The sequence below is a fragment of the Oncorhynchus masou genome, chromosome 5, assembly GCF_036934945.1.
Source record: "Oncorhynchus masou masou isolate Uvic2021 chromosome 5, UVic_Omas_1.1, whole genome shotgun sequence".
NCBI lineage: Eukaryota > Metazoa > Chordata > Actinopteri > Salmoniformes > Salmonidae > Oncorhynchus > Oncorhynchus masou.
This window is the reverse complement of record NC_088216.1, coordinates 45,108,234-45,117,621: the sequence shown is the minus strand read 5'-3', so window position 1 is coordinate 45,117,621 and position 9,388 is coordinate 45,108,234. Positions and strand designations below refer to the sequence as shown.

Here is a 9,388-nt window from a genome sequence, read left to right as displayed (position 1 = left end):
TTATGCTAAATTCATTAATCTCGCGATACAAAGTCGACCCCACGGTACTTCAGTCATGTGGCTGGGTGTTGGAAAGCAAGTGAAGTCTTTCTACAGTCGTGCAGCAGAGGAAAGGACACGTCCAGCGTGTCGCAGCTGATATTTTGCAATCATGGTAATATTTTGATATTTTTGCACGACATTTGGATGTTTAACCATTTAAACACCAATAAATAACTACTATTCGTGGTTATACATGCTTAGGAAAATAAGATGTTGGTGGCAAAACTGCCATTTTCAACGCTGAACTAGCTAAGCTAACTAGCTAACTTATTTGGCATATAGATTCAATTTCAGGGTGGGAAGTTGACGAGCTAGCAAGTTAAGTGATTGCGTAATGTGTCATAGTAAAACATGTAACTTTTGTATGTAGTAATTACTAGCGAACTACAGTGGGTAACGTTCGCTAGTGCTCCCAGCAAAGAGGTGGGGGAAATGGATGTTGGCAGCCTCGATGGTAGGCCTCGTCTCAGTGAAAATTCTGATTTTTGCGAAAGGAAATGGGTGACTATCACTTAATGAACATATTAAGCAAATAGATAACGCAACACACGTTTATGAACGTCTGATACACTGTAAGCGTCTAATTTAGCTCCCTTTACAAAGTGCGTAAGGTTACTGCGTGTTGGTCCCATACAACACGTGGCTTGGCGCTCGTCTTGGTAAACCATTTGGCACGGGAGTTAAACGAGGCTCACGCTACTTTTGGGGAAATACTATCAATTACCTGTATCACATCGGCCGTGTCGTCCACTTGTGAAATGACTTATTGCTTAACATTGTTTAATTTGACCACTTGCCGTAATTTTACGCACCACGTGGATAATTCCATCATGGCTGCATACACACGTGCAGCAACGCTTTATCGCCCACGCCCGGTGTTTAAACAAAACGCGTTTTGCTACCTACATAGTGATTTAATAATTTGGTTTCAGTTATGTTTTCTTCCCCTGTCGTATTTAATATGTAGCTAGTTATATGAAGTTTAATGACCTAATGCTCATCTCTTCCACAGGTGCTGTTGCATGTGCTGTTCGAACATGCGGCAGGGTATGCGCTCTTCGTTGTTAAGGAGGTGGAAGAGATTGGCATGCTTTTGCCTCAGGTAAGAATAAACAATTAATCCACATATGATGACATTTGACGCAGGTTTACCCATATTCGTTGACGGTTGGGGAGTTAATCTTTACCCCTCTCCCCAGGTTGAAGATTGCGTTCTAAACATTGGGAAATTCAATGGCATGGTGAGCCTAGCTGCCTTTTTCCCGTTCAAGTCGGCCCAGGCTGCTCTAGATAATATTAATGCCATATCAGAAGGTGAGTTGGTTGCTTTATTTCGTTTACTCAATTGTAATCCAAGCTCAGATGTAATGATGTTATACAAAAATCTGTCAATCCTCTGAATGACTGTGCTGACACCAATCATCAAACCTGAACTTCTGGGCCTGGCTATATTAATTATACCAGATGGCATTAGCCAGTATGTTAACACACCCCCAACTAATAATACTCTTATTTGTAGTCTATAATTCAAAATGTTGTAATTGTTTCAGGTGTGGTCCATGCTGACCTGAAGCTGTTCCTGGAGACTAACCTTCCAATAGGGGGCAAGAAGAAGGCAATGCTGGGGGTAGGCGATGCCAAGATAGGAGGAGCTCTGCAAGAAGAGCTGGGCTTGGCCATCCAGACTGGAGGAGTGGTGGCAGAGATATTGAGAGGTGAGTACTCAACTGGGCTACAGTACAAGTTATTGTGGGGGGGGGGTAGGTCATTTATGTTGACCAGTAGACAGTGTGTAGTTGGGGATGTCAGGCCTGTGGTGATGTCAAGATAATCAATCCCTGACCCTCGTGATGGTTTATACTGAAAATCTGAACGGCCGCCAGTGCCAATGACCCATGTTGTGAAAATACCACCCCGTGCATACTCACAGTCACTTACTGTTCTCACCTGAAGGTGTGCGTCTCCACTTCCACTCCCTGGTGAAGGGGCTTACTGCCCAGGCTGCCTCCAAGGCCCAGCTAGGGCTGGGCCACAGCTACTCCAGGGCCAAGGTCAAGTTCAACGTCAACAGGTCTGACAACATGATCATCCAGTCCATTGCCCTTCTTGATCAGCTGGACAAGGACATCAACACCTTCTCCATGCGTGTGCGGTAGGTACAGCTGCTTGGATTGCCAAGTCTCCCTCAAAGGAGATGTGGTACGTAGTAGTAGACCAACAACCATCCACTGACACACTTGCTAACGGGACCAAATGATGTTTATACCAAATCTGTCAATCCCCTGAACTCGTAATGTTGAGTCTTCCATCGGTGCTGACGGTCCCTCAGTATAAATTATGCCCTCAACCTGGTGGTTTTGATTTTCCGAACATTCCCAACTTCTGCTCCCTCATTTCCGTTCTGGTTTATAGTGAGTGGTATGGCTACCATTTCCCGGAGCTGATCAAGATAGTGACGGACAACTCTACATACTGCAAGATGACCCAGCTGATTGGCAACCGGAAGGAGCTGAGTGAGGAAAGTCTGGAGAGCATGGAAGAGGTGGTGATGGACAGTGCCAAGGCCCAGTCCATCCTAGAGGCCTCCCGCAGCTCTATGGGTCAGTAGCCATGTCCCACACTGTCTATTATATGCAGGTATTAAAAACAACCCCTTTTTTGCCCATCTAGGACTTTGAGGTGTCCTATATGACCAACACAGAGGGGTAGATTATTGTAGTTCTCTCATAAACCTGTAGTGAAGGCTCAAATCCTTCCTGTGGATCCTGTCGGGAGATACAAGATGTATATTTCAGTCTTCACTGTGGTGGTTGTACAATGAACGCCCGTGTCCCTGGTATCAACGTTGCCGCTCGGCCTTTCCCTTTCTGTAGGCATGGACATCTCTCCCATTGACCTGATCAACATTGAGAGGTTCTCTAACCGCGTGGTCTCACTGGCTGCCTACAGGCTTGAGCTCCAGGAGTACCTTCACTCCAAGATGGGCCAGGTGGCCCCCAACTTGGCCGCACTCATAGGAGATGTGGTATGTAGTGACCTTACGACTGTCCACTTGACACAAATGGGACCAAATGATGTTTATACCAAATCTGTCAATCCCCTGAACTCGTAATGTTGAGTCTTCCATCGGTGCTGACTGTCCCTGACACCTCTGCGACCAGTGACATGTTCACCAGCAAATTTCTGACATGTCATCTCTTCCCCCTCCCCCTAGGTGGGAGCACGCCTGATCTCCCACGCCGGCAGCTTAACCAACCTGGCCAAGTACCCAGCTTCAACTGTGCAGATCCTGGGTGCTGAGAAGGCCCTGTTCAGGTACTGGGGCACCCCCCCCCTGCTGGGGAAACTGGCGGCTGCTGTGATGGCAGGGCTGGGGCGGAGCAGAGAAGGGTGACTGGGTGTGACCACCTCGGGGTGATCTCTCTCTCCGTTACGCACCCCCACAGTCTGAGCAGCCGCCCAGGGCACTAAGAGGTAGATTACTTGGCACTTTGTTCTAGTCTTGGGCGTACTTTCGTTCGAATTAGGAAATCTCATGGCAACTAATACAAATTGAGTAATCAACACTTACCTGTTGGGGAAACATTTGTTTCCATAGCGAAGTTAACTTAAACTGGTAACCCAATAGCCATTCCCTGCACACAGGGCTCTGAAGACGCGTGGCAACACCCCCAAGTATGGCCTCATCTTCCACTCAACCTTCATTGGTCGTGCTGCAGCCAAGAACAAGGGGCGTATCTCCCGTTACCTGGCCAATAAGTGCACAATCGCCTCAAGAATCGATGCCTTTTCTGGTGAGTGATGGATGGGGTTTAACCATGAGAGCAGTGGCTTAGTAAAAAAAGGTTGTTTCATGGCCTGTTCACTATGTCCAGTCTGGCATTATTTGCGATGATGTTCTTATTTTTCGTCAACAGTAATCCACCTCCGGGTGTATGATGGTGATGAGTTAACTACTGAGCAAATCCAAGGTCTTGAGTATTGTTGCTGGTGCCCCCTGCTGGCAAACTGTAATTGAATTTCTTTCCAATCTGATAGATGTGCCCACCTGTGTGTTTGGTGACAAATTGCGTGACCAGGTGGAGGAGCGCCTTTCGTTCTACGAGACGGGAGAGGCGCCTCGCAAGAACCTGGACGTCATGAAAGAGGCTGTTATACAGGTGCGTTGACATTGAAATGGGATCCGTTTTGTGAGCATGATTTTAGTACTTTCCTCGTGGATGTTTAGCTTTTGCTGTGAGTGATGACAACAATTTCCCTGACTCAAATGTGGGGGTTTACTGATTTAATGAGCCTGACACTGCACTAAAGCACATCTCCACTGCTTCTAGCAGCCCTAAGTGGCTAGTCTCCTAGAAGTATAACCATGCTGTTTTGCTTACCCCCCTCCTAGGCCGGAGAGGTGGCAGCTGAGATAAAGATCAAATTGGCAAAAAAGGAGAAGAAACGCAAGAAGCGGGAGAAGAAGCTGGCAGCCCTCTCCACTGGTGACGGTGAAGAGGAAGCGGGTGATGGCGAGGCAGGGGTAATTATTGCTTCAGCTGTCCAGTCTAACTGAAGGCATGTTTTGATTTGAGATTTGACCCTTCCACATGGTTCTGTCTCAGTGTACGACATGCTAAACTAACTTGACTCCGAACCATTGGCTGGTCCCCTACAGTGGCCCAAATCACTGAAGTGAGTCGGACATTATCACTCTCCATGCGGAAATTAGCGTAGACCATGGAGTAATTCTGAAACATCCTAATGTAATGATCTATGTCTTTAGGCGACTGAGAATGGCGAGGCAAAGAAGAAGAAGAAAAAGAAGTCTGTATCCGAGGCCGTTCAAATGGGGGAAGAAGCTTCAGCAGCAGAGAACGGAGATGCTCCGGCCAAGAAGAAAAAGAAACGAAAGAGTGAGGCAATGGAGGTGGAGCCAGTGGCTGAGGAGGCTCCAGAAACCCCTCAGACTGAGAAGAAAAAGAAGAGGAAGAAAAAAGACTGAATAGCCGATTTGGCTGAGACTTCTATTATTATTTTTTAAAGTTCTGTACAGTTTTGTTGCCATCTTATTTTTTTAGCTTTGGATTTAAGAGGTTGTAAGCCAACTGACTTGTGTAATCAAGTTTCTCAATTTGAGTCTTTCCGCTCCCTAGCCTCAACGTATGACACGGGAGGTGAATATTCAGCTCAGTGCATTGATGTTAATGTAATAATCATCACTTGTATGTAAATACTTTCATGGACATTTTCTATCAAATCTGTTCAATATAAATGTGCTTTCAACCATTTCTCACGTGACCCGACCCGCCTGTTGTCTCAAATAATTCCACGTGTGGCTAGAATTGCAGCCAATTTGATGTTAAAGTAAGGAACGCATAACTATCCCCTTTATCAATCTGAATGGTTGCTTTTCTGTACTGGTTTGAAACTGGTGGAAACCTTAAATTCAATGAAAAAGATCCCGCTTGCTGCCCACATGAAAGCGCCTAACCTCACATTAACAGTGAAATACCATGCCATTGAGTGCACAATTTATGGACATTTGGGCAGTCTTGATGCAATGGTTCAGTCAACTGCACGTTGCTCTACACATGGTATCAAGAATATGCCTTTTGGGTGAAAATAAGGTCAGATTGTAAGTGGGCAAGATTTCACCACCTTGCAGCGAGATCAAAGTATTGGGACCATACGACAGCTTTCATTTTCAGTCACAAAATGGATAATATTGTGCTAGGAATACGGGGTGAAATTGGTCCTGTGTTTAATGGGGGGGGGGGGAAACCCTCAGATTAAAGCTGAGAATTTGCACTTTAACCGTAGTCATTTCAAATCTGAAGTAATGAGAATTCCTCTATGCTAATACTTTGAGCTTGCTGTATAAAAGGTGGGAATCACTTACCCTCAATAGGAGTTCACAGATGTGTCAAATTCTGCATACAAAAATCATTCACACCACGCTTGTTCAAGTACTGTATATTCACCAACTTCATTACTTCTCCATGATGTTTGATTCCTATCCTTCAAAAAAGTCTAACCCAAATTTCATGTCCTACTAATACATATATACTGTATAAATACATACATAAATATATTTTACATACAACAGCCATACATTTTTAAAGGGGAATATTGAGTGGGGAGGGGGGTGTTTTAGCCTGGTGTTGTAAAATACTTTGTTCCCCCCTCTGGTCTGATAAGTCAAGATAGGTGGGCATGATGTAGTGTATACACACACACAGCCCTGTCAGTTGCCCCAGTATGGGGAGCTGCCGTAGCTGGACTTGTTGACCTGGCTCTTCTGCTGCATGCTGCTTGACTGGCCTCGCTGGCTAGGACCTCCCTGCATACAGAGGACAGCGTCACCACACTGATATAGACATGTAAACCAGAGGTAGGCAAAGTGATGGCTAGTGTGGGTGCAGGCTTTTGTTGAAATAAAACTGATTAACCAAATCAGTCTTGTGTAGAATCAGGTGTTACTGCTTGGCTGGAACAAAAGCCTACAAGCACAGGGTAGGATTGCCCACCAGTGGCATGTTAATACAAGGTTGTAGACTGGGTGAATGTGTTACCTGTCCGTCCTGGGCCAGATGATGATGCAGCATCTGGGAGTGGGGTTGCTGGTGGGCAGGCTGCAGGATGTGGAGGAAGGGGGCGGGAGCGTAGCCACCCGGGGCCCCTCCAGGACCCCCATAGCCGAAGGCAGGTTGAAAGGAGGGGGAGTCCCCGCATGGAAACCCTGCTTATCAAAGGACTGGAAACACAATTGGAGAGCAAAGTCAAGGTCAGTGATTAGATTTATCTGGAAAAAAAACGACCATGGAGAAAAAAACATACAATAACACAGTTAAGCTCTGGCAAAGGACGAGAATTGAAATCATAACTGATAAGAGAGTATTGTGTTAGTGTTTGATCCCGGGGAGATAAGCCCTGATGGACTAATGGGTATCGTAATGATGTACAATGGAAAAATATAAACGCAACATGTAAAGTGTTGGTACCATGTTTCATGAGCTGAAATAAAAGATCACAGAAATGAACCTGAGGCCCATTGTAGCGTCATTTATCCGCCGCCATCACCTCATTTTTCAGCATGACAATGCACAGCCCCATGTCGCAAGGATCTGTACACAATTCCTGGATGCTGAAAATGTCCCATTTCTACCATGGCCTGTATATTCACCAGACATGTCACCCATTGTGTATGTTTGGGATGCTCTAGATCGATGTGTACGACAGCGCGTTTCCGTTCCCGCTAATATCCAGCAATTTCGCACAGCCATTGAATAGGAAGTGGGACAACATTCCACAGGCCACAATCAACTCTATGCGAAGGAGACGTGTCGCGCTGCATGAGGCAAATGGTGGTCACACCAGATACTGAGTGGTTTTCCGATCCATACTTTTCTTTTTTAGGGTATCTATATTCCCAGTCGTGAAATCCATAGATTAGTGCCTAATTAATTTATTTCAATTGACTGATTTCCTTATATGGACTGTAACTCAGTAAAATCTTAGAAACTGCTGCGTTTATATTTTGGTTCAGTGTAAATAAAAATCTGAAACACAAACATCTCACCTGGGTCTTGTTGTAAACACTTCCACTGATTTCTGGGACCCCGGAGTTGCCTGACGTCACAGAGATGCCGCCTAGCATACAATAAAATATTTAAATAGTTGGACAAACATTCGTATCACAGTCAAAAGCATGACTTAATGCCTCTTAAAATCAGGACAGCTTATGACTTTTGCCCAATACTGATGAAAAAATGTATCAGATGTCATTGAAATGGCGATATTTATTTATTTCACCAGGCAAGTTCTCATTAATAATAGAAATACATTTTTTTTAAACACCACAAGAATTAGAACCGTTCAAGCATGGTAACAATATGGGGTCAGATGACCGGGATTTAATGGGAGGGTGATGTACCTTTACCGGGGCCTGTAGCAGCAGATTTGGCCTGGCTCTGGGAGGAGTTGCTATAGCCCTTGCTATAGTCTACTCCTGCTTGGCCCTGGGTCAGGTCCTCATACCCTGAGACCAAAACAACAACATACTGACATCAACTCTCTTTTCCACAGTGGTCAACTAGATTGTTGTTATGTGTGTCTCCCTCTCTCAAGGTAACCAACCTGAGCTGAAGGTGTGCTGGCCGTAGCCGCTGGGCTGCTGCTGCTGGAAGGGGCTGGCTGAGGGGTTTCCCAGACCCACACCGTGCTGCTTGGCTGGCCCCTGTCCCTGGGGCATGAACATGGTGTGGCCGTACTGGAAGGCAGCGCCAGGCATCCCGGGGTAGTAGGGCAGGCCTGTGTAGCTGTAGCCTGGCGGGAGGAAGGCCTGCTGCTGCTGGCTGTTGTGGTGGCCCTGGGGTTGGCCTTGAGGCTGGGGCTGGGGGGGTTGTGGCTGGGCCTGGTTCTGCCCTTGGCTCTGGCCCTGTTGGGGCTGCTGTTGGGCCGACAAGCTGCTAGGCGCAGGGGAGGTGGAGTCACCCCTGCCAAACTTTGTGACTTCACCTGCAGAGGAAGGGAGAGGAGGGAAGATTACGGAAAGCGTAACACATGGTAAAGATGTCCCCCAGGGGTGTGTGATCGTACCTGTTACTATTTTAGCAGAATAAACATGAAAGATTTTCCATTTATTTATCCCCCTCAGCTCCATAGTCATGGAAATATTGTCAAGCTAGTTTATAATTCCAGGACCTAGTTCCAAACGTTTCAAAACAGTTGACAAAAAGGGTTTGACAGTAGCGCTGCTAGAGTTGCTTACCTGAGTAGGGGTTATTGGCGAGGCTCCCATCTCTGCCAGAGAGTGCTGCGGGACCAGGGAATGTGATTCCGTAGTAATCCTGCAAAGAGGGCTTTACGCAGAGAGAGACCAGATCAGAAACATAGAAATCCAAATCTGTCTAATTGGAATGAATGACAGTAGAGTAGTGGCCTGGTTACAGTGTCTGTTCAGCTATTACGCTCCACTGCTTGCCACTCCTGTCTCTTTGCCAAAGAGACTGGCCTTCCGGTTATCTTTAAATATGAACATTTATCATTAATGAACTTGAGGAGATCGGAGGATTTGATTCTGATTCGATAACCCTCACAGCTATCATTCAATCACAATGTTTATGCAAATTAGACTGATAGGAAAACATTCTAAATTATTTCGTCAATTTCATTGGAAACATTCTAACATTGGGCATTCTAACCTAATACATGTCATTGTAAACATAAACATTGGGTGCGAGAAAAATGATTCGGATTTACTGCATTTTTACCACCAGCCAATGTGATCAAAACACAACAGAGAAGCTCTCGCCATTCAAACTTCACTGCCAGTTCACCGTGTGAACACTGTAGCTTATTT

General features: G+C 45.8%; 2 protein-coding genes and 2 non-coding genes across 4 annotated transcripts in view; 3 read left to right on the top strand and 1 right to left on the bottom strand.

Moving 5' to 3' along the window:
- Positions 1 to 49: 49 nt before the first annotated feature.
- On the top strand, positions 50 to 5,325 carry nop56 (NOP56 ribonucleoprotein homolog). Its single transcript, XM_064965672.1, has 12 exons — positions 50 to 154; positions 1,055 to 1,144; positions 1,242 to 1,356; positions 1,593 to 1,757; positions 1,996 to 2,194; positions 2,455 to 2,642; positions 2,916 to 3,067; positions 3,257 to 3,357; positions 3,688 to 3,836; positions 4,081 to 4,202; positions 4,436 to 4,567; positions 4,811 to 5,325. Exons 1-12 carry the CDS (start codon positions 152 to 154, stop codon positions 5,027 to 5,029), a joined length of 1,635 nt encoding a protein of 544 aa, XP_064821744.1. The 5' UTR covers positions 50 to 151; the 3' UTR covers positions 5,030 to 5,325.
- LOC135540557 (small nucleolar RNA SNORA26) lies at positions 2,701 to 2,825 on the top strand. The gene has a single exon (XR_010455846.1). It is a non-coding gene; the product is annotated as a small nucleolar RNA SNORA26 (small nucleolar RNA).
- Positions 4,278 to 4,343, top strand: LOC135540541 (small nucleolar RNA SNORD57). The gene has a single exon (XR_010455832.1). It is a non-coding gene; the product is annotated as a small nucleolar RNA SNORD57 (small nucleolar RNA).
- Positions 5,326 to 5,984: 659 nt separating the features above from the next.
- The window catches only part of ubap2a (ubiquitin associated protein 2a), a 39,512-nt gene continuing 36,108 nt past the window's right edge, over positions 5,985 to 9,388 (bottom strand). The window contains 7 exon segments of the mRNA XM_064965670.1: positions 5,985 to 6,367; positions 6,600 to 6,715; positions 6,718 to 6,781; positions 7,607 to 7,677; positions 7,961 to 8,065; positions 8,164 to 8,544; positions 8,798 to 8,888. Coding sequence (XP_064821742.1) covers positions 6,272 to 6,367; positions 6,600 to 6,715; positions 6,718 to 6,781; positions 7,607 to 7,677; positions 7,961 to 8,065; positions 8,164 to 8,544; positions 8,798 to 8,888 — 924 coding nt within the window. The 3' untranslated portion in view covers positions 5,985 to 6,271.

What these genes read in the sequence shown, in the direction of transcription:
- nop56 (XM_064965672.1), top strand. An exon ending in GGTGGCAGAGATATTGAGAG is followed by an intron (nt 1,758 to 1,995) that starts GTGAGTACTCAA and finishes TCTCACCTGAAG; the next exon opens with GTGTGCGTCTCCACTTCCAC. An exon ending in GCTGAGAAGGCCCTGTTCAG is followed by an intron (nt 3,358 to 3,687) that starts GTACTGGGGCAC and finishes CCCTGCACACAG; the next exon opens with GGCTCTGAAGACGCGTGGCA.